Genomic DNA, 23,483 nt, shown 5'->3' with positions numbered 1-23,483 from the left:
CTTTTCATCTGATTCTAGCTTCTGGCCACCTGGATGTTTCTACCAGCCTAGAGGTTTATCTGTTTTGCTTCTTGTTCCATGTTGCATGCAGCAGAACATATTTTGTTCTATTCTCCATGCAGTAGACAGGTCAATCATTTCCGAGTTTGGTCACATGCCCTCACAAAGCCATCAATGGTCCTTCACCCATTTAAAATAATATCCAATTACCTCACTATCCCCTCACGACTTTCTCAGTGTCTCAAGGCATGATTTTCAGTCCTATGATGCAGGGAATAGAAACAGTCTACCCTGTGTCCAACCTCTGGTCTCGTCAGGTTGCCTATTTCTAAGCTATCCTTGCAGTTTCTATGTCTTGGCTCTGTCCATCTTTTCCACAGAAGCTTATGTCCTGTCACTAACCGGATTCCTTGTTTAACACTTGCTGTAAAGTACACTTCTGTAAAAAATACCAAATGTCTTATTCCCTTATTCAAAATGTATATATTTTTTGTCAATTTCTACCTACTCCAATTTAAATTCAAGTGCTCAGCTGTGGATAATACTCCCCATGCTGGGCTCAACAATTCTTTACTAAAGGGAATAATATGACCCATCAGTAAGGAATCTGGATTTTGTGTCGGAGACTTTTCAGAGAAGCTAATGATACCCTGTGATGGGAGAGACACTAGAGCGGTATGTGATGGATAGAGGGTCCACAGAGTCTTTGACAGCAATGGAAAGAAGAAGCAGAGATCCTTACCTGCCACTTGGTACACCAAAGAGCCTGGTTCTAGTTAATGATGGCTTGCTCAGCAAAATGAGAATGTTAAGAAGCAAATAGTGTATTTGGAAGCTGCAGAATGCCAGCTAGAGAATTTTGGGTTCTAATATATTAAGTAAAGGGGAACACTTTAAACATTTGACCAGAGAGCTTCAGGTTGGAGTCAGTGCTTCAGAAAGTCGGCATTTTGCCTGTTTTGCCTCTTTTCATACTTTTCTGGAAATACAAGACAAAAATACCTCCACTACATATCTCCACTTTTTTTAAAAGCATGCTCAGACAATTCATTACATAAGCCATTTGACCCAGTGTGAGCATGTTAAAAATAATCATGAGACTACTAAATAAGTCCAACAATTGCACGTTGAACTTTCATGTTTGTATGAACAAACACTTTGACCCAAGCCATTTGACCCAGTGTGAGCATGTTAAAAATAATCACGAGACTACTAAATAAGTCCAACAACTGCATGTTGAACTTCATGTTTGTATGAATAAACACTTTGTTTCTGAGATAAAGTCATAAGGGGAAGCAAGTTTTTCCGTTTATAGCTCTTGGTCAGTGGTGATTAATTTGGCTAAATATTAGAGGTATATATTGTGGGCATGGATTTTGATGAAACTACTGTATAGTGCTGTCCCTTGGGTATTGGGAGAGCTCAATCTGTGCTCTACCATCTAAGATAACTTTATGTGAAATTCTGTTTTGTAGCAGATAAATCTGAGAGTTCAGTTTATATAGATGGGGGTTGGGAAAGAAAAGAGCTTTTCCTTTCATCTGTTCTTTAGTGATCAAAGAAACAGCTGTTACCCTTCAAGGTTAGTCCCCTCAAGGACTGATAAAGCCATTACTCCAATTAATTCCTTGGAGCACGGGGATCCTAATGCAACCAGGTTTCCTGCCACGGCCCATTCCTGAAAGCTAAGCACATACTGACATTCAACGAGCTTACAGTACTTCACAAATCAATTTTATTAATTTAAACACAAAATTAATGAAGAAAAATTCTGTACACATTTGTGGGCACACCTTTATACAGTAAAGCCAAGATAAACTCTGTGTTTGTAATCTCCAGAGTACAAAAATGTGGATGGAAAGGTTAAAAAAAATGCCAACTTATGTTTGCTTCAAGCAAAAAAAAAATTAAATTTCAATCATTAATTTAAACAATTTGGAGAATCCACAATTAATCTTAGCAGCAACATGAAACTTCTGAAAAGGATAGAGTAATTCTTGAATTCTTGAGAGACTCGGGGGTCAAAGCTGGTGTTTATTCCATATATATATGTGTGTATATATATATATATGTAATATATATATGTATATATACAACCAAAACACCTTATCCAAAGAGAAGTTTCATGACAATGGAAGGCATTATATGAGAGATATTAGTACCCAAAATGATCACTGATGGAGAACTTTCTTACAGTAGAACAAAAGTGAAAATTCCACTCCAAACCCACCCTGAATTTATGGCTGTCATATAATTTACAAAGTAGGTAAAGAGTAACACACTTTTCATAGAGGTGATGACTGGCCATATCTATTGCTGGCAATCTCCTTTCCTGGGAGGGTTGGAGTGGGTGTGACAAAAAAGAGACCAGGAATATTGGAAACAGTGTAAATTTTTGCTGATTTCCAGATATAGCCTATTTTATCTAAACAAGAAAATAAAGACACCATCATGTGAGCCCTAGAAAAGTCTGCTTTGCTAGTTTCCAATTCATGAAACTTTAATTAACAAAATAAATCTATTGTCTACATTTTTTTTGTGTGAGAAGAAACATTTGAATCATCACTTTTCCCCAAGTAGTTACATGTAATACATGAGTCTTGAAGATAAAACAGTGAGGTTGTCAGAGAACTCTTTAAATGATTTAAGACACTACTTGCTGTGTAATATCTGAAGGCCTTCCTAACAGCACGAGCAGAACTGCTGGGGAAAATTTTGGAAAACAAGATTCTATTGACACTTGACATCCATGCTTTTGGTCTTGACAACATTATCTAAACAAAACAAAACAAAACAAAACGAAACAAAACAAAAAACCAACAACAACAACCCAGAAACAGAAAACAGCCCAACCATTATCTACATATTTATACCCAGTACTTGGATAAGGCAGCCCACATGCGTGTGTGCAGACTGCCTCAGACTTCACTACCAAGGCATCGCTACCTTTCAATATCATTTCCCTAAACAATATGTAAAAGAATCATCCATTATTACAAATTTACACCAAAAATTCTTTCTGTACATGATTGTCTCAGTGATGTACATATTATACGTTTAAATTAGACATACTTTTAAACTACTTTGCAATGTGCTAAAATTCAAAGTACTTGCTGTGTTGTGAGGCAAAAGCCTTTTTAACTGCTTATTTCTTAGACTACTGTCTCTTCGATTCTTTTGATGTTGAAAAAGTCTGTTGGAGTGAACCACCTGGTATGTGAATTATACCTCAATAAAGCTGTTTTACTATATTTCTTTAAAAAGTCTGTTCATAAATAAGTAGGGATGTACAGATTACCCTGGGTATGAGACACCAAAAAGTAAACCTTCTTTATAGGAAAATTCCCCCACTGGTACTCAGGAGACATATTTCAGTTTTCTGTTGTGCAATCAAGTTTGCTGTATTGGAGAATCTCTTTATGTCACATTGAAGATGCTAAAAATGTAAGCGTTTGCAGGTCCGTTCTTCACAGGTTTGAACCATGTACTTAATGTGGCAAAGACACACTGTGCTGTGCTAGAACATTCTCATGGCTTATTTTCATGGGATTCACAGTACTAGAGTCAACAGCTGCTGTGAAGAAATAGAGGTGGTCCTTCAGTTACTACCAGGGCAGAAGTGAAGACCCACAGCAGCTGCATGTCAAGCTGTCGAAGTCACTAAGTTCTGGAGTCTGTGCTGACGTGAGACTCAGGCCTGCTGGATTGCACCCTGGTCACAGGGGCGGTTGTGCGGTTCAAAGTGCTATTTGGCTGTTACAGGTACTCCAGTTCCAATGCATGATGTAGGGCCATGAGGTCCGAGTGACTGGAAATCCTCCAGAAAGGCATGGCATGCTGGGGAAGGGACAGAGAGGCAAGGTGAGAACATAGAATACTCCCCATGCGAGTCTTAAACTTGCTTCCTGAACCCACGCCAAGTTCATCCACTTTTACAATACTGTGAACACTTGCAGTTAAGATCATAACACCACATCCATTTTTTAAAAATGGAATTAAACTAATGAAATGAATTTTCCCTTAAGAATATTGAAACACATTTTATTTTAATTTTTTTGGGTGTTGGGGCCATGATGCTCAGGGGTTACTCCTGGCAAAGTTCAAGGTCCATGCTGGATGCCAGGGATAGAACTAGGATCAGCTGAGTGTTGGGTAAATACCAAACCCACTGCGTTGTCTCTCTAGCCCCAAGAAATGCACTTTAAAATGAATGTAGTTTGGGCTCCATTTCCTTTAAGAAGGTGATAGATATTTCTTAACTAGAGCTACACTGTCATCGGAATGTCAATTTAAAACTTTAGATAAAAAAATAGGATCTACAAAACCACAATGAGATACCATCTCACACCTCAGAGACTGGCCCACATTCAAAAGAACAAAAGCAACCGATGCTGGCGTGGATGTGGCGAGAAAGGGACACTCCTTCACTGTTGGTGGGAATGTCCACTGGTTCAGCCCTTCTGGAAAACAGTATGGACGATTCTCAAAAAATTGGAAATTGAGCTCCCATTTGACCCAGCAATACCACTCCTGGGAATATATCCCAGAGAGGCAAAAATGTATAGTCGAAGTGACATCTGCACTTGTTTGTTCATTGCAGCACTCTTTACAATAGCCAGAAACTGGAAGAAACCTGAATGCCCAAGAACAGATGACTGGTTAAAGAAACTTTGGTACATCTACACAATGGAGTACTATGTAGCTCTTAGAAAAGATGAAGTCATGAAATTTACATACAAGTGGTACAATATGGAAAGTATCATGCTAAGCGAAATGAGTCAGAAAGAGAGGGATAGACATAGAAAGATTGCATTCATCTGGGGGATATAAAGTAACAAAGTATGAGATTAATACCCAAGAATAGCTGAGATCAGCACCAGGAGGATTACTCCATAACTTAGAGGCCAGCCGGGTATCCTAGAGGAAAGGGCTGTTCAGATAGAGAAGGGAGCACCAAATAAAGGATGTTTGGAGGATCCTCCCAGGAGGGGAGATGCATGTCGAAAGTAGACTATGGACTGAACATGTTTGCCACTCAATGCCTCTTTTGCAGACCACAACACCCAAAAGGAGAGAGAGAACACAGGGGATTGCCCTGCCACAGAGACAGGGGGGATGGGGGGATGGGGGTGGGAGGGATATTATCCATGGTGGTGGAAAATGGGCACTGGTGGAGGGATGGGTATCTGATCATTGTATAATTGAAACCAAAGCACAAAAAATTGTAAATCTACAACTTTAAAAAAAATAAAATAAAATAAAGGGAAAAAAATAGGATCTAGTAATGAATGAAACTTTGTCAAAATAGCTACCTTTCAAAACAACTATCTGTTTTTTTTTTTTTTAATCCTGAATGTTTTAGCAGTTTTTCTTAGTGGCATTGAAAATTTTCAAAACTCAATAAATTTGCTGGTATTTGAAGCAAGTTTTTATTAAAAATTAATTTCTACCAGCTATTTCTTAAATTGATCTTTTTCTTTCTTTGTTTTTCTAATTGAGTTATCATGTAATTACCATTACAAAGTTGTTCATGATTGGGTTTCAGTCAATGTCCCATCATCCATTCCTTCACCAGTGTTCATTTCCCACTACCAATGTCCCCAATTTCCTTCTTTCCAATCCCCCAACCCAAGTCTGCCTCTAAAGCTGACATCCCTCCGCCTCTCCCTTCCTTCCTCTCCCTCCTCCTCCCTCTCTCCCTCCCTCCCTACCCCACTTCCTCTACTTTTGGGCATTGTGACTAGCAATACAGGTATTGAAAGGTTATCATGTTTGTTTCTTTACCTATTTTGAGCACTCAGTTTTTGAACTGATCTTAAAATAACTTTACCATTTGGGAAAATTGCAAGTGAATGGCCAAGGTGCATTTTGCTTCTGTAGTTGTTTAAAGAAATAATCTAAAAATATAGTTCAAATGATAGAAATGTTTGTGGAATGTCTGAATTAACCAGAGACAACAAAAATAGGAAAAAAACAAGTTACCTCAATCATTAAGAATAAAAACATGATTTCTTTTTTTTAAAAAATTTTTATTAGTGAAACTCGGGTTGGTCATGTTGGCCGTTTGTAAGGCAAATGCCCTACCACTGTGCTATCGCTCCAGCCTTCTCGGAGAGCCCAGCAAGCTACCGAGAGTATCTCGCCCTCACGGCAGAGCCTGGCAAGCTACCTGTGATGTATTCGATATGCCAAACACAGTAACAACAAGTCTCATGATGGAGATGTTTCTGGGCCTGCTCAAGCAAATCGATGAACAACGGGAGGACTGTGACTGTGACCGTGATTAGTGAAACACCATGAGGTACAGTTGTAGACTTACAAGTTTTTGTGCTTGGGTTTCAATTATAAAATGATCACATACCCATCCATCCACCAGTGCCCATTTTTCGCCACCACGGGTCCCAGTATCCCTCCCACTTCCCATCCCCCCATCCCACCCTGCCTCTGTGACAGGGCATTCCCCCTCTGTTCTCTCACTCCTTTTGGGTGTTGTGGTTTGCAAAAGAGGCATTGAGTGGCAATCATGTTTGGTCTATAGTCTACTATCAGCATGCTTCTCCCATCTGAACCACAGTACTATCTGGCTCCTGAAAGAATATTCTTACAAGGGAAAATTAAAGGAAGGGTTTAACCTGAAAATATGGGCTTTTTGCTTTTTTTGGTTTTCTTTCTCTCCTCTTTTCCCCCTTCAGTCTTTAGGTAATATTGGAAGCTTCTAACTTTTAACATACCTCTCATAGATATGCATTATGTACCAGAAATGCAAAACCTAAAATACCTAACAATTTTTCTGACTCAAGTAATTGTTGAAAAGCATATCCTCCAGTATTATCCCAAATCTGTTATTACAGGAAGCAAACAGTGATGAACCTGGGTAATCATTATAAAGAGAACTTATTAGCAATAATTCTCACTTATGTAGCACTTTACATACTCGTATTTAATTCTCTTTATACCTCAGAGATAAATAGATATTATTAGTTTACTCATGATAGCACAGCGGTAGGGTGTTTGCCTTGTGCACGGCCGGCCCGGCAGAGCCAGGTTCAATTCCCCTGCCCATCTTGGAGAGCCCGGCAAGCGATGAAGAATACCTTGCTCACACGGCAAAGCATGGCAAGCTGCCCATGACGTATTCAATATGCCAAACACAATAACAACAAGTCTCACAATGGAGATGTTACTGGGCCCACTGGAGCAAAACAATGAGCAACGGGAGGACAGTGCTACAGTGCTACTCATGAATAACTAAGGCTAAGAGAAGGAGTAGAGTAGTTGAAATCTGATCTCTATATATTACTTCTTAATAAAGGCAATTTCTCCCAAAAGTATAAAGTTATCAATGCAGCTTAAAACACACAATCTTTCATGCTTTAATTATGTAAAGAAACAGTGAAAGATCTGAGTGACTAAGATCCAAATATCAGGTTTGGAAAATGGCTAATCATAATACAGAAAGCTTCTCATTCTCTCTTAGAAATCCATGAATATTACATAAAGTGGAACTAACAAAAATAATTTCTCATTCAATTACGCAGAGAGCCTCCATAAGTGTTTCTATAATTCATACATGTGCATACTCATATTTTAAATTGTGTATGTATAGAAATACCATTCAATATCCTGTTCAATTTGCTACTTAATGTTGAGTCTCTCCAGCTCTCTCTCTCTCTCCCTCTCCCCCCCTCTATCACACACACACAAACATAATTAAAATTTTTAAAAAAATTTCTCCCCGCCAGGATACCAGATCATGGGACAGGGAGAGGCAAAGTAGTTTTGGCACAGTATAGCACCAAGAAAGCTAATTCTGAAATAAAAACCTCACTTCTTGTCCTGGGCACTTCCCAGGTCATAATATTCTTTAAAACATTTTTAAGTATTCAACATCACTCAGTAATTTGAAGGGGGGTGGGAGGGGAAGGAGCTTTTTTTTGAATTTACTAGAAATCTGCTTCTTAGCCTGAAAGGTGCTCTCATGAGCAACTGAATTAAAATCACTATATGATGGACTAATTGAGGACGTTCAAGACTTTTCATGAAGCTGTTCGAGAACATTTCAGACAAAAGTGCTTACAAAAGGTGGAAAACAAACAAAAAAGAAAGTCAATTTCTTTTGCATGCAGTTGATCTGCAGTATGTGTTTCAGAGATTAAATACAAATTTAACACTACTGATACCATGAATGGTACAGGAATTAACTGAAAAAATAGTAAATTTCTCTGGACAAGGCTAAAATATAAGTTTTTCAATTGGTCTTTGCTGTGGATTGAATCCCCGTGTATGATCTTTATAAATGGAAACACTGATGTCAATCTAGAGCACATTTAAACTTTTAATTTTAAATAATACTCAAAACACATTATTGAAAGGTGAGATTATCCACAAAAGCTTTCAATAGGATTATTTATGACCAGGAAAAAACTAATGGCTTGGTCTTCCTGCACAGAATAATAAGAACCAAATGGTCGAGCAACACTCCGAAACAAGTTCAAATGATGAAATATGCTTGTAGTATGTTACAGACAACTTAACACAATGCAAATGGTTCTACAATGATAACTGACAAATCTTAGGTGTCTGTGAAAGAGAAAATGTGGTCCCTAGGTCAGTAACAGTACCCCATTCTAAGCATTATTTAGTAACATGAAGGATCATGATTTCTGATATAACCATTAGTTCTAATCACCACAAAATGGTGATCAAAAATCTGTTTTCCCCAATATATAACTGAAATTTTATGGATATACAAGAACTTCACAGTATTGATAAGCAGAACTACTCCCCCACCCCTCCCCTCCTCTTTTTCCATAAAGAAATGTTTTTCTAGAGGATGGAGTAATAGCACAATGGGTAGAAATTTGCCTTGCATGCAGTCAACCTAGTGGTCCAAGATGGTCCCCCAAGCCTGCCAAGAGAGATCTGAGTACAGAGCCAGGAGTAATCCCTGAGCACTATTGGGTGTAGACTGGAAACAAAAAAAAATATGTATTTATTTTCCTAGAATAAAATATTTTGTTTTATTCATATAATGGGAAACATTATGTTTACCATATAAAGCAGAAAAAAAAGGTGGTGGCAGGCGATCTTGATGATATTCAACTGTTGTTTGAGTTATGACTCAGGGTTCTTTTTCAGTTGAAAGTTAATGGCTTTAAATAGCTTAATATTGTCAGCACTGCAGCTATAGCAGATATATAATATACAGTACAGATACAATATATGTCCCCACTGTCAAGAACTAAGGAACAGAACATAACTGCTAAAATGATTTGATTATAATGTAAGATATTGTGGGGCTAAGAACCAAAGCTATCTAGTGAGAAAAAGGAATGAAAGAAGTAAAATTACCTATTTGCAGATAATTTGATTTTATATATTGAAAATACTAAGAGGCCACCAAAAAACCTTAGATTTAACCAACAAATTTGGTAAAGTTTCAGGATATAAAAAACATATACAAAATCCAGTAGCATTTCATACATTAACAGACAATTAGCTGAAAACAAAGCACTCCAGTTTATAAAATCATCAAAAATAATAAACATTTTTGGTAACAGATTTATCCAGGGAACTGAACAATCACTGTACTATAACACATGGATAGAAGAAATGAATAAGACACAAGTGAATGTAAAATTGCCTTAAGTCCCTGGATTTCAGTGACCAAAGTCACTGATAGATTCAATGCAATCTGTATCAAAATTCCAATCATAGAAAAAAATCCTAAAACATATGGTACAATGAACATTGTATGCCTTAAATGTTAGAGTACACAACTTTGTAAATTATAGTGCTTTAACTTAAAAAATATGAATAACCAAAGCAATTCTGATAAACAGTGAGTGGGAAAAATATAACATGCTATGATTTCTCATTCTATTACAATGTTATGGCAATGAAAACAGTCTGGGTACTGTGGTCAAGATATACACAAAGACCAATGAAATGAAATGAGTATTTGGTAGATGATTCAAGAATATGTGACAGAGATAAATGGTAATGCCAATTCAATAAATGGTACTCCAAGTGGTAAACTGACAAGCAACATGTGAAAAAAAAAACAAAAAAAAAATAGGACTTCTATTTCATACCACTCACAAAAATTTAACTTATGGATTAAAGACTTAAATGTCAGGATGAAAAAGCAATATATATATATATATATATATATATATGAAAAATTTCCTTGACATGAGTTTTATTATAATTTTTATATGACATTTAAGGTTCAAGTATAAACAAGTATAAACACTATATGAAACCAAAATGCTTCTCCACCGCAAAAGAAAAAAATAAAAAATGAGGTGACAACACTAACAAATATATGGAATGGAAGTAAATCTGTGAACGTACACCTAATAAAGGTTAATATCTAAAATATACAAAGAAATTCTGTATCTCAAGTGCAAAATAACAATCTAATTAAAAAATGGGCAAGGGACATGAATAGACATTTTACCCAACAAGGTATACAAATATACAAAAGACATACACTGTAACCTTTGCTAATATGCAAATATGACCCTCAGTTTGAAAGGCTATCATCAAAATAGAGAAGAGATAACAAATCTGGTGAGCTGGAGAAAAGAGAATTCCTTTTTCAGAAAAAGATTTTTTTTTATTGAATCATGGTGAGATACACTGTTACAAGGTTGTTCATGACTGAGTTTCAGTCACACAATGTTCCAACACAAAAGGAACTCTTCTGCATTGTTTTATAAGAATGTAAACTGAAACACCCCCTAGAAAAAGTGTTGAGGTTCATCAAAATATTAAAAGTAATGCTCCATCAAAATATTAAAAGTAGCAGTATCACAATATGGTCCTGAGGTTCTGCTTTTAGAAAATGATGTGAAGGAAACATAAACAGTATGTGGAAGAAAAATCTGTTCATAGCAACATTCTTACAACAGCAAAGACAAGAAAGCAATGGATTGTCCACCAATAGATGAATCCATCAAGACCTCATGGTACCCCTATGCAACGAGGCACTACTCATCCACAAAAGAAGCTTTATGACCACATGGCTGGACCCTGAGGATATATCTCTAAGTGAAATAAGTCAAAGAAATAGTCAAATTCACTTCTATGCAGAATTTGAAACTCACCACCCACACCCAATCCATACTCATAGAGAAAAAAAAAGTTGATATTTGTGGTTAGCAGAGTCGGTAGAGGGATAGGGGGATTGGATGAAGGTGATCAAAAGAGAGAAACTGTAGAGATAAATATTTGGGATGTGATGTATATGTGCTAACTACAATGGATACAGTTGTATGGTATATTTGAGAGTTGTTGAGAGAATAGATCAAAAGATCTTGTTCACTCAAGGCATCTTTTCAAATTCCCTTGTCTAGTATTTTACATTTCTCTGTTTTGTTATACAAAAAAGGTGGAAATATGGATATAAAATGTAAACTGTAAAGTAAAAGTAAAGGCCGTCCCGTTGATCATCGATTTGCTCAAGCGGGCCCAGTAACGTCTCCATTGGAGACTTTGTTGTTACTGTGTTTGGCATATCGAATACGTCATGGGGAGCTTGCCAGGCTCTGCCGTGTGGGCGAGATACTCTCGGTAGCTTGCTGGGCTCTCTGAGAGGGGCAGAGGAATCGAACTCAGGTCCGCCATGTTGGCTGCGTGCAAGGCAAACGCCCTACCACTGTGCTATTGCTCCAGCCCTAAAATGTAAACTGAGTTCCTATAAATTATTAAAATGTACTAATAAAATGTTAAAAAAAAAACATTTGTCACAAGAATAGTACTTCTAGAAATCTACCCATAATACATACTTCCCTATGAACTGCGTAAAGACCACTCACTGAAAAACTGTTTGTAATAGTAAATGCTGGAAGCCATCTAAATATTCAACCCCTGGGACCCAGCATATCCACGTAATAGAGTACTCATGCACTAATTTAAAAGATTTAGAGACTCAGAGCTCCAAGTACTGAAATTAACTACCATAGTACCATGACCATGGTATGTGTGTAATGTGGAGAGGAGGTGAAGGGGGGGGGGGAGAGAGAGAGAGAGAGAGAGAGAGAGAGAGAGAGAGAGAGAGAGAGAGAGAGAGAAAGAGACAGAGAGAGAGAGAAAGAGACAGAGAGAGAGAAAGAGACAGAGAGAGAGTCAGAGACAGAGAGAGACAGAGAGAGAGACAGAGAGAGAGAGACAGAGAGAGAGAGACAGAGAGAGAAAGTTGTTTCTAGCAGTCCTCCAAGAATCATGATGCACCTGGGGCTGACCCAGGCTTCCTGCCTACAAAGCGTGTACTCTAGACTAAAGCTATCTCGCTAGTAACCTCCCAGGATAAAGTTTATGTGAAAAAAGTATGTATAGAATAAAGTATCTAGTCAGAATTTATATAAACACCAAATCTGTTTTCATATGCATACATATTCTTCAGAAACGTGTGGAGGTACAAATAAAATTCTGAATTAATCTATTTCCTGAGAGCTTTGATTTTTGAAAAATAGGATTTCACTGTGAAGCTTATTGCTCAGCATAGCTGTTTCATTACTAATGTGTATTTCTCTTCTCCACGGACATAAACATTTTTTGGCCACACCTAGCAGTGTTCAGAGCTCATTTCTGGATCTGCTCTCTCTTACTGCAATCTCAGAAGACCATAACAGATGCCAGGGATTGAGCCAGGTGGCCTGCATACAAGGAAAGTGCCCTGCTCCCTGTACTTATATCTCCAGGTTCTAGACATGAACTTTTAAGAACTCAATTGAGAATTTTAACAAATGTGCGTGCTGTTAGTAATCCCTCTAGTTCACTTAAATTAAAAGCAAAAACTTGGAAGTGAAAATAATGTTTTAAATACAGATCTTATTTTTGTTTCTTAGAACCAACATTATTAACTAGGTTCTCAACAATATTCTGGACTTCAACAGGTTTTGGAGTAAAGACTTTGTCATCACACCACACTGTATAATGGATGCTTGTCATAATCCCCTTTATTCAAAAGACATTGATTATTAAATCAATAATTTAATTGAAAATTATTCTTTGAAAAGTAAAAGAATGTTTAGAATACAAACTGCTGTCAATGTATAGAAAACTCATCTTATTAGTGATTTTTTAAAACCTTTACATATGCCTACTTATATTTTCACTTGGATTTAAATTATTAACATAAAACATGACATGGAGCTTTATAGTAAGAAGAGAAAGTCTGGTAGATTTTGACAACAAAGGACATATGTAAAGAAAGATCTATTGGCTGATGATTTCCCCAAGTCTCTACAATCTTTCCCAAAACAAAGAGGTGTTCAGAGAAAAACTCATGTAAGAGATCTTTCAGGAAAATAATGTATTTCTAGCTTTTTCTCTTTGAAAAGGGGTATTTTTTAATGATACAAATTATAGAATTAGATAAAATTACTGATGAAAGCCCAGAGACTAGATTGGCATAAAGAACAAGGACAGAACAGACTTCAATTGACCATGACAAAACAGGCAGTTGGCAGAATACTTACTGATTTTCATTTCTGGGCTTAGAGTAACTATCTCTAGCAAAAGGACATAATTTAGGGAGATGAAAGGCATCCCTACAGGGAAAAGAGGGGAGTGTTAGAGTAAATTTTGTAAAAGGACACAAGAAACTAAAGAGGCAAGCTAACAAGCTAACACAATGAAATGGATTTGAAAACGCATGTTTTAAAGAAACATTTTATGCACAGGCTGCAACTTTTGCAAATAATTTAGTGTTGAAACTGTAGAACTTCACTGAGTATTTTATTTAAGAATACAAAATATTCACAAACGAAATTTTATCAGATTCTTAAAAAAATTTTATTAATGGAAAGCCATGGGAGAATATTTCATAGTTATATCTAGTTCCAACAGAAAGAAAAAAAGCATTGCATACTTTATTCTAACTTTATTTCAGTCTGGAGTGATAGTACAATGGGTAGGGTACTTGCTTCGCATATGACCATCCTGAATTATTTCCCATATGATCCCCTAAACTCTGGCAGGAACGAGTCCTGAGTATAGTTAGGTGTGACTACCCTCAAAAATAAATTTAGAAAATATTCTAATTTTATTTTAACTTTGATCATGTCATTTTTCTAATTAAAAAACAAAACTCCTATGATATTTTATAAACATGACCTATCTAAGATATATAAAGTGTATGAGTTAAAGTAAGTTTGTGCTACATCTCATGGATATTGGGTTCAAATCCTAGTTTAAGTACAGTCTAGCCATGTGATGTTAGCCAAAAGGTTTCTCTTTGTCAAGTTTTTCTCATCTATGAAAGTGGTCTAAGGATCTCCACTTCATAAAATTGTGATGATTTAATGAAAAAGCAGATAAGGATGTCTAAAAGAGAATCCTGGATATACAAAGGATTCTTATAATTGATAGTAAATTTTGTTTCTTACCTTTATGATTCCTTCTATAAGCACAGATAACCATGTTTTACTAGGTTGAGTTTTCTATGTAGTTTTTGAAGTAGGAAGTTTCTGGGTTGCAACCTGTCCTCTAAATGAAGCATTCCTCCTCTTATTATTTTCTCTTTCTGTGCAGAATATCTAAGCAGCAGCGTATCTTGCATTAATTGCTGGCCTAGGTGACCTAGATCTGTTCGCTTAAAGATTGTTTTATTTATGGTAAATGATTAGATGCTTCGCTTCTTCTTATGGTATCAAAGTATTGCTTGCTTATTTTGCATTTGGTTGACCCTGGTTCAATTTGTGGTACCACCTGTGTTCCCCAGGGACCAATATGAGTGATCCATCCCTGAGTACAAAGCCAGTAGTTAGCCCTGGGGGCTGCTGGGTGTGGCCCATCCCATCCCAAAACAAGAATAAAAAATAAAAGTAATAATGTTGGTGAGTATATGAAGAAAAGGGAACCCTTATACACAGCTAATGGGATTACAAACTGGCAAAGCCATTAGAGAAAGCAGCATAGAGATTCCTCAAAAAAAAAAAAATTTAAAAAGGGACCAGAGATAATGTAGGAATGTATCCAACTTAGTTCCATTGCTGCAATCTTGGAGGCCCCCACCTCGCCCAGGCAGGTAGCCTGAGCAGCCCCAGCTCTGAAGGGCCTATGCAGTAGCATATCTTCTGACCTTACATTAACTGTTGGTCCAGGTGGCCTAGATCTGCCAGTGGCCTAGATCATGCCCCTACCTCCTGAGCACCCTTGCAAAGCACCCTTTCCACAAAAACTTAAAGAACTTCCTTGTGTTCAGCAATTCTATTTCTGGGTATTGAAATAAAACAAACAAAAAAAACCCCATTAATTTGAAAATAGTATGGCCGCTCCACACCCACATTTGTCAAAGTGTTAGTTCTAATAGCAGAGTCAACCTAAGTTTCCATCAGTGGATAGTGGAACACAGGAGATGCGGAAATAGGTATATGCTATAAAAACATACAGATATGTGGAAATATGTACATGTAAACACACACACACATATAATGCAGTATCTCTGTAGCACTGTCTGTCCTGCACTGTCCTCCCGTTCTTCATCAATTTGCTCAAGCAGGCACCAGTAACGTCCCCATTGCTAACGTCTCCATTGTGATACTTGTTGTTACTGTTTTTGGCATACTGAATATGCCACAGGGAGTTTGCCAGGCTCTGCCATGCAGGCAGGATACTCTCGGTAGCTTGCTAGGCTTCCCGAGAGGGACAGAGGACTCAAACCCGGGTGGGCTGCGTGCAAGGCAAACGTCCTAACTGCTGTGCTATCGCTCTAGCCCAGTATCTCAGAGACATAAAATAAAGAATGTTGCCATTTTCAACAAAGATAGACTCTGAGGGTATGATAGAAAGTGATGTACATAAAAAAAGACAATATGGTATGACTTCATTTACCTATGAAATCTAAGACGGAAGATGAAAAACAAACAAACAACCACACAAGACACATATGGTCTTTGACACACTTGAGTTGACATAGTCATGGTGGAAAAACTGAATGAAAATAACAAAGAAGTAACAAATGTCCTATTATCAAATCTAAGCCATGGGGATGTGCTGTATATCACAGCATCCAATCAATGAGGCTATGCACATAATATGGAGGATAAAAAGTTCTAATAGGGAACAGAGCAATTGTACAGTGGATAAGGCGCTTGCCTCATATGTGGAGGACCAGGTTTCATTGCTGTCATCCCATATGGTCCTCTGCACTGCCAGGAGTAATTCTTGAGTGCAGAGCCAGAAGTAATAACTGAACATTGCTGGGTGTGACTCCAAAAAAACAAACAACAACAAACAAATGTTCTAAGAATAGATGAAAAACAGACTGGTTTGGGTGCTCATTTTGCATTTTGGAGTGATGATACTGTGGGTAGAGAGCTTGTCTTCAAAGTAGCTGACCCAGGTTCAATCCCCAGCATCACATATGGTCCCTCAATCTCAGCAGGAGTGATCCCTGAGCATAGAACCAGGAGTAAGTCCTGAGCAATGCCAGGTGTCCCCCCATAAAACAGAAACAAAAACAAGACAAAAAATCAGGAAAAGAAAATAAAGATTAAAGTAGCATGTTATACACTTGAAATTAATGAATGAATCTAATGAAAGAATATCAGTTATACTATTTCAAAAAAAAGGAGAAAAGGCCAACTTATCAATATAGGTGGTAACTGATGACATTCTGAAACTTATACAAGATTAGGAAGCTGAACCTTCCAAGCATTTGCATATATATTCTATGTAAAAACTCCTGGTTACAGTTTCATGTTTCTAAACTAGTAGGTCCAAATATGAAGACTTAATTCTCAACAGACACTACTATTTTCATTCCAAAAACCCAAGACAGAATATTGAAGACAGGTCAAAACACTCAGAGGATGTTCTATGCAGGCAGTTGCCTAACTCTTGTTGGTACAGGTTGTGTGTGTGTGTGTGTGTGTGTGTGTGTGTGTGTGTGTGTGTGTGGTGTGTGTGTGTCTACAAAGAACACGTTCAAAGACATGCTTCCACTGAAACTAGTTTAAGCCATTCAAGAGAGCAAATACTCTTAGTTTTCCACTGAAGCCAGTTTAAGCCATTCAGAGAGCAAATACTCTTAGTTCCATTACTACTTATAATTCTAACATCAAACCAAAAATTCCTTCACTTTTTCCATGTTTGTTCACTCATGCCAAACATCTAAGAAATGTTACTTCTCAAAAAAGCAACAGGAAGGGACACTCCCAACAAAACTGGGCCCAGGAGAAGTGGTGTCCCTTGCGTTTTAAGTCCTCATTTTCATATGCATTCTTCTGCCTACCACAAACTAGAAAGCCACATGCTGGCAACCTTTTCTTGAAATTAAAACCTTTTTGGTGAATACTAGTGGGAAAAAGACCAATTTGTAGGGCAGATTCATACCTTGGCCCTAGGTCACAGTGGCAGGACACGTTTTTCTTCAAGACTCTACTGCTCAAGGGGTGCCACTCTCCTGCATGCTCTCACACCCTAAGAGGTCCTGTCTCAGAATGGCATGGCGATTGCAGAGGCTTTCCCAGGGAAAAAAAGACACCAAACATTCTCTTTAGCTCTCCAGGGTTGTTTGGGGGGCATTCTAATTTAGTCTGGGAAAGATTTCATTTTATGAAAACATCTCCAAGGGCTAACAGATGTACTTAAGGACAATGAGGGATAAACATTGGTGATGTTGGAATGTCAGAACTAGCGCTTAATGGCAAATGCTTTGCACCAAGCTGTCCTGGATTACATAAGTGTGTGTGATTTTCTACCAGTACTGATGTGCTGTGGGAAGCCTGGGAGCCTGAGCATATTGTGTATTTCTGGTATAAATGAAAATGTTTTTACTTACAGAACTATTGTTGACTCTTTGCTTTCATTGGGATTTTGAGGCATGTAAAGTGAAATCAGGTCATGCTTAATGCTACATCTAAGATCTGGTGACTTTAGGGGCAACTTTTAGTAATATATATTATATATACTACATACTATTATACATATATATACAACAGTATAATAGTATACAATATGAAACAGCAGAGGAGATGGATGATGATATCCCTTCTAGAAATATACGGTGGCTGCTCTAAAGAGTGCATAGGGGAGAGGGGAAAACAATTTCTTTGGTTAATTTCATTAAATAAATACTTAACTATTCAATTTAAGAAGCACATGGAATTTGATTTTGTCAAGATTTTGGGAAGACAGAAGGTCAAAAAACAAACACAATAAGATTTCCTACCTCTCTGGAGCTTGGCAGAGATAGCTTCTACAAAATAATTAATGACAATAGTGACTATCTACTATCTACTTTCTATGTGTATCAGGCTTTCTTTTATTGGTTTTAAATATATCTTTCAGTGACCTAGTAACCCAGTGAGCTAGTGAAATTATGATCCCAGGTTTCAGAGAAAGGGAGAGGAAGGAAGGAGTCCAGTAATCTGTTCACATGCACAGAGAGAAGTGATGCACAGAGTTAAAAATTAAGAGTTAAGAATTCACACCCAGGCTGTATCACCAAAGATTTAAAACAAACAACAAAAATAGTTTATTCAATTAAAGTCAAAGTGAGCACTACTGGAATGGAGTTCTCAGAAAACATAGGGAAAGAGAGGGAGTGATACTAACGTGGGCAGGGTGCTTGCCCTGCACATGGCCAACTAGAGTTTGATCCCGGGTGACACGTATGGTCCCTGAGTCCTTCCAGGATTGCTCAGGGATCGTCCTTGAGTACAGAGGAAGAGGAAGCCCTGAACGCTGCAGGTATCACTCCAAAACCAAAAGCAAACCTCACCAAAACAAAACACCACTGCCAACAACAACAAAAACCAGAGGGAACAGAAAAGGTGTCACATAAACTAATGGCTGGAAACCCATTGAGGCAATGATTGCAAAGCATTTGGAAAAAACTCACTCCAAGAACAATACAACAGCAGCAAAAAAGTACTGTGCAGGGCCAAAAAAGATGAACAGACTGATATGACTGCAATGCAAGATGAAGGAATGGAAAAGATCAGAAAGGTAGGTTGTTACCAGACCTTAAAGACTAAGTACCAGGCTAATGTGGTCCCCTGTCCCCATGCATTTTAAAAATACAATTGGTAACTATTGTGGAGAAAAATTCTTGCCCACGAAATGACAGATGGGAACTGCAGAGATGCAGAATTACAATGGACAAGCTGGGAGTCAATGAACTAAGTGTTGGGTCTGCTCAGATCCCGAGTCACTGGAGGTAAGACATAATGTAAAGAAGGTATCCACTCTGGCGCAGCAAATCCTTTACATCTTTCAAGCCAGTTTAGACTAATTTGTAGAGGACCTTTTAAGTAATACCAGAAGTTTCTTAGGCTCCATCTGCGCCATATAATAAGGTTTTAGAAACCTGTCACTGTTTGCTATGGACATAGGAAGGAGAATGAGCATGGGAAACTTGTTATCTTTATCTGGATGAAGATATACTGCTAAGCCTTTCTTTATACTCCCAAAGTCTTTGTTCTATAAAGATCAACCATCCATGATCTTGAACTTTACGTCTGTCACTCTTCAAAAAGATCACTGCATTATTTACCGCTACTCTGCTCTGTTCTGAGCATATGCGCAGTTGTTTCAGAGAAACAGAACTTGTTAGATGAGCCAGTTATTGGATTTGGAGGTCTAAGAGAAAGGAAATGACCTGAGAGGCACCATCTAAGATCACTCACCTTTTTTGCACCTTGTTCTTCTTCCACGCCATCTCCTATAACAACATATACCACTTTTCTTCCAAACCTTTGAATTATCCTCTCAAAACAGCTTTCCTTTCCTAATGAACAAAAATAAATGTAGGGTTTGGGTAACTCTTAAGAGTGCTTGAACCATTCTTCTAATAGAAAATACTTTCTTTATGCATTTATTTAAGCCTATCCTACATGTACAAACTAAGAGGACAGTATTTTTATACATGCCATTTGGATGAGATGTATGATATCATAATTAAGTAAAATTTATAAATATATATCTGGTAACTTCTCCCTTGGAAACAAACTATTTTAATGCTGTTTCTCCAAGGACTTACTAAAAAGTTGGTTTAGTTGATCACAGAATAGCAGTTTGAGAGGGAAAGGTATTTTTTTTCAGGGAAAAAAGTATCATTCTACCACACCCCCTCCAACACAATGAAAACAAACAAAGAATGCAATTGTGGCAACCGATTTAACTTGATGGTAGAAGTATTTCACGATATACCAAACTCTAAAAATACATGATCCAAAAGCTGTTGAGAAGGAAGAATAAACAGGGACTGATTTTGTTATACTGAGAGAAATTAAACACAGATATTATTTTCATTTCTAGGCTGTGATTTTATTTAAACCAAGAAATCCAAACACCTAATGCGTCTTCCTGAAATAATGTCATACAAATGTCTTAGAGCATCACAGGAAGATCACACCTGCCTTACCCAAGTGTTAAATAATGCACTTTCCTGGAGAAAAAGTGGGAGGGAGGAAACAATTATCTATTATATTTCCCACTTCAAGACTTAGTTTGAGCTCCTGTGGCAGTTCACCTGTTAGGCAATTAATGCAGCCATTGTTGTTGTCCTCCTTGAGAAGAAATAGTGTTCTCAGTCCAGGCTGCCAATGGGGTCATTTTAACAGACAATGGGACAGTTTATGGTTTTCAAATGTAAAAGACTGAGCTGAACCTGCACCTCTTTCAAATAAGGATCTGATGTACACATGAACAAACTGCTTGTTTGCTTAAACAAATATCTACTTCATATTTGTATGTCTCACTTAAATCTCTAGTTTGCATCTGACAGAATTAAATCAGAAATTCAAAGAATATAATTTTAATGCTTCTTTAGATGCCCACTAAACTGTGAAATATTACATCACTTGAAGAAACAAATACACAATTTTAATCAGTGCAAAAATAATAATAAAATAAACAGCTCAAAACTTAGATGTCATTATTTTTTTTGTTTTTTAGAGGAAACAAAAATAAATTTTCCTTCTCAGAGGTTTACAGGTTTTTGCAACATTTAATTTTCACGGTAAAAGGAAGGTAAATCCAATGTGACTTAGAGATGAAACTTTGGTGTGCCAAAAATCTTCCTGCATACCGAGTATCTCCTTTAGGCTTTCTGGGAGATTTGCAGGACATTTTACATAACCAAGAACTGACTTTTAAGAGTTAATTTGGGGGCTTATATAAAAATTTCACCTTGATGAATCAACTTTGTCTAAAAATTAATCTATGGTCTGCTAAATGGGATTCCTGTCATATCCACCTATATCTCTGCATTTTACCTACAACATTTCTGGATTTTTTACATTAATCACTAAATTATCTCTCATTTGATGAGAAAAAAATAGCAATAATTACAGGAATTCCAATCATTTTTCTTTTTAAATGTTCAGATCTCAGTATGGTATAAAAATTAGGGTTAAATATATAGGGTGGTAGATATTGTCTCAAAACCAGTAGCTACATTGCTTTTCTATGTTGCCTTTAAAAAGAAAAATGATTGGAATTCCTGTAATTATTGCTATTTGACTTTTTTTGCAATTCCAACAAGTTAAATATTTGCAAATTACTTGATAATGCATGAAAACAAAACTTAATAACTACTTGTGCCTTCCTTCTGGGATGGATCTACTATCCTATATGCCCTTTGTAAATTGTTATGACTTTCATGCGCTGATAAGCTTTTACTAGGGTACTCTGTTTACAAAACACAACATGATTTATTTTTATTAATACAAATCGATTCAGTATAAACAGCTAATTTATGAAACATAAAAACAAATTAAAATTCCGTTTATAATATCTTTTCTACTTAGGATAGGGCCTTATTTTTTCTTTTTTTATAAACACTTCCAGCATTTTGTTCTTGGCTCTTTTGGCCAGCATCTCAAACTCCAAATATTTCAAATTTAATGGATCTCATAAGCTCTTCAAACTCAACAGTGATAAGATCCTATCTTTCCTATCAAACCTGACATTCCCATCATTTAATATTGTTAATATTGACCCAGTTCTCTCAAAGAAACTTCTTTGTCCATCCTCTCCAGAATAAACCATTTATTCATCCATTTCACACAACAAATGTCTACTGTATGCCTACTATACATTGTACAGTTCTGACAAGACTGACTCAGTTACCAAGGATAAGATAGTCCAATAGAGTCAGTATATAAACATGAAGTTTCAGTGATAATTTGGGAAGTGATTTTGAGAAATATAAAATGAGTAGATCTATGGGAATTTTTACCATTTTCAAACTTATTTATTTTTGCTTTTTGGTCATACCTGGCGAAGCACTGGGGTTACTCCTGGCTCATGCACTCAGGAATTACTCCCGGCGGAGCTGGGGGACCATATGGGATTCTGGGAATTGAACCTGGGTCGGCCACATACAAGGTAAATGCCTACCCACTGTGTTATCATTCTAGCCAACCATTTTAAAATTTAGACAGAATTTAACACATTCGAACAAAATGAGATACCACCTGCCAGAACACTTCTCTCCTTTCCTCAGAAACACCAAAATTGTATTACTCTTATTACAGAATGCAAAGTCATTTATGTTCAGAAGCTCACCTTTCTAGTGTCAGCTGCCCATGAATGCCCACGCAGGTCACTCAGGACCAAACTGTAAGTCCCTGAGTGGGGCATATATTTGACTCTCTGTCCCTTTATACTCATTAGCACAATAGTAAACTTTCATTTACTCTTCCTAAGGCAAATGTGATTTATTCCCTTTAGCCTTCCTCTAAGTGGGGATAAATACCTTCTAACCTTGAAGTGTATTTTTAGGCACTTAAAGAGGATACTCCTCCAATTAGAGATATAGATAAGAGCCTGGAACAGGAAATCCAAGAAAACCCTGTATTTACAAGCTATGAGTACAATTTGCTTAAGTCTCTGAGCTTTAGTTTGCTCATAATAAACAAAAAGATCATGAAGGTTGACTTTAAAGTGTCCAGTGCTTATTAGTACATTTCTAAATACTTAACAGACATTTGATATATTTGCATACCCTTTTGAGATGAGTTACTTAACCATCTACTGGAATAATAGATTCCCAAGCTGGACAGCAAATTCCTTAACAATAGAAACCATAGCTCCTTATCTCTATTTTTACTTCTCTTGGTCTGCATTCCAGTTAAATTTCACATTGGTATTTTCTCTAAGTTTCCTGCTAGCAATATTTTGCGTATCTCCAATTAAAAATGTAAACTCAGTAGTTTACACATGCTGTAAAATACAGTAAATAATAATTCTAATAATAATGTGTATTTAGTCCCTATTAGTGCGTAATTAGAGTTACTTCATTTTTACTTGGTGTAGCTATTAATATTACTATTATGTGTTAGCTTATAAAGTAAGATTGGGGGCTGATGTTGTTAAAAGAATAAAAATAAGGCAAAAACAAGAACTGCTATTCAATTGGCTGATTGAAATAGATAAGAATGTTGAACAGTAAAATTTTCTCAGTTAAACTCTATAGCTTATGCTTTTAATATTTTTTTTTGATGTCAGGGGCCACTTACAAT

General features: G+C 36.9%; 1 protein-coding gene across 1 annotated transcript in view; it reads right to left on the bottom strand.

The window, feature by feature from the left end:
- Positions 1 to 2,196: 2,196 nt before the first annotated feature.
- EYA1 (EYA transcriptional coactivator and phosphatase 1) overlaps positions 2,197 to 23,483 on the bottom strand; it is a 165,133-nt gene continuing 143,846 nt past the window's right edge. Inside the window, exons 17-18 of the mRNA XM_056136617.1 lie at positions 19,644 to 19,744; positions 2,197 to 3,837 (exon numbers count right to left, since the gene is read on the bottom strand). Coding sequence (XP_055992592.1) covers positions 3,757 to 3,837; positions 19,644 to 19,744 — 182 coding nt within the window. The 3' untranslated portion in view covers positions 2,197 to 3,756. The remainder of the gene's footprint in view (positions 3,838 to 19,643; positions 19,745 to 23,483) is intronic.

The sequence above is a fragment of the Sorex fumeus genome, unplaced genomic scaffold (genome assembly GCF_029834395.1).
Source record: "Sorex fumeus unplaced genomic scaffold, SorFum_2.1 ptg000002l, whole genome shotgun sequence".
Lineage (NCBI taxonomy): Eukaryota > Metazoa > Chordata > Mammalia > Eulipotyphla > Soricidae > Sorex > Sorex fumeus.
This window is presented reverse-complemented; position numbering and strand designations above follow the sequence as displayed.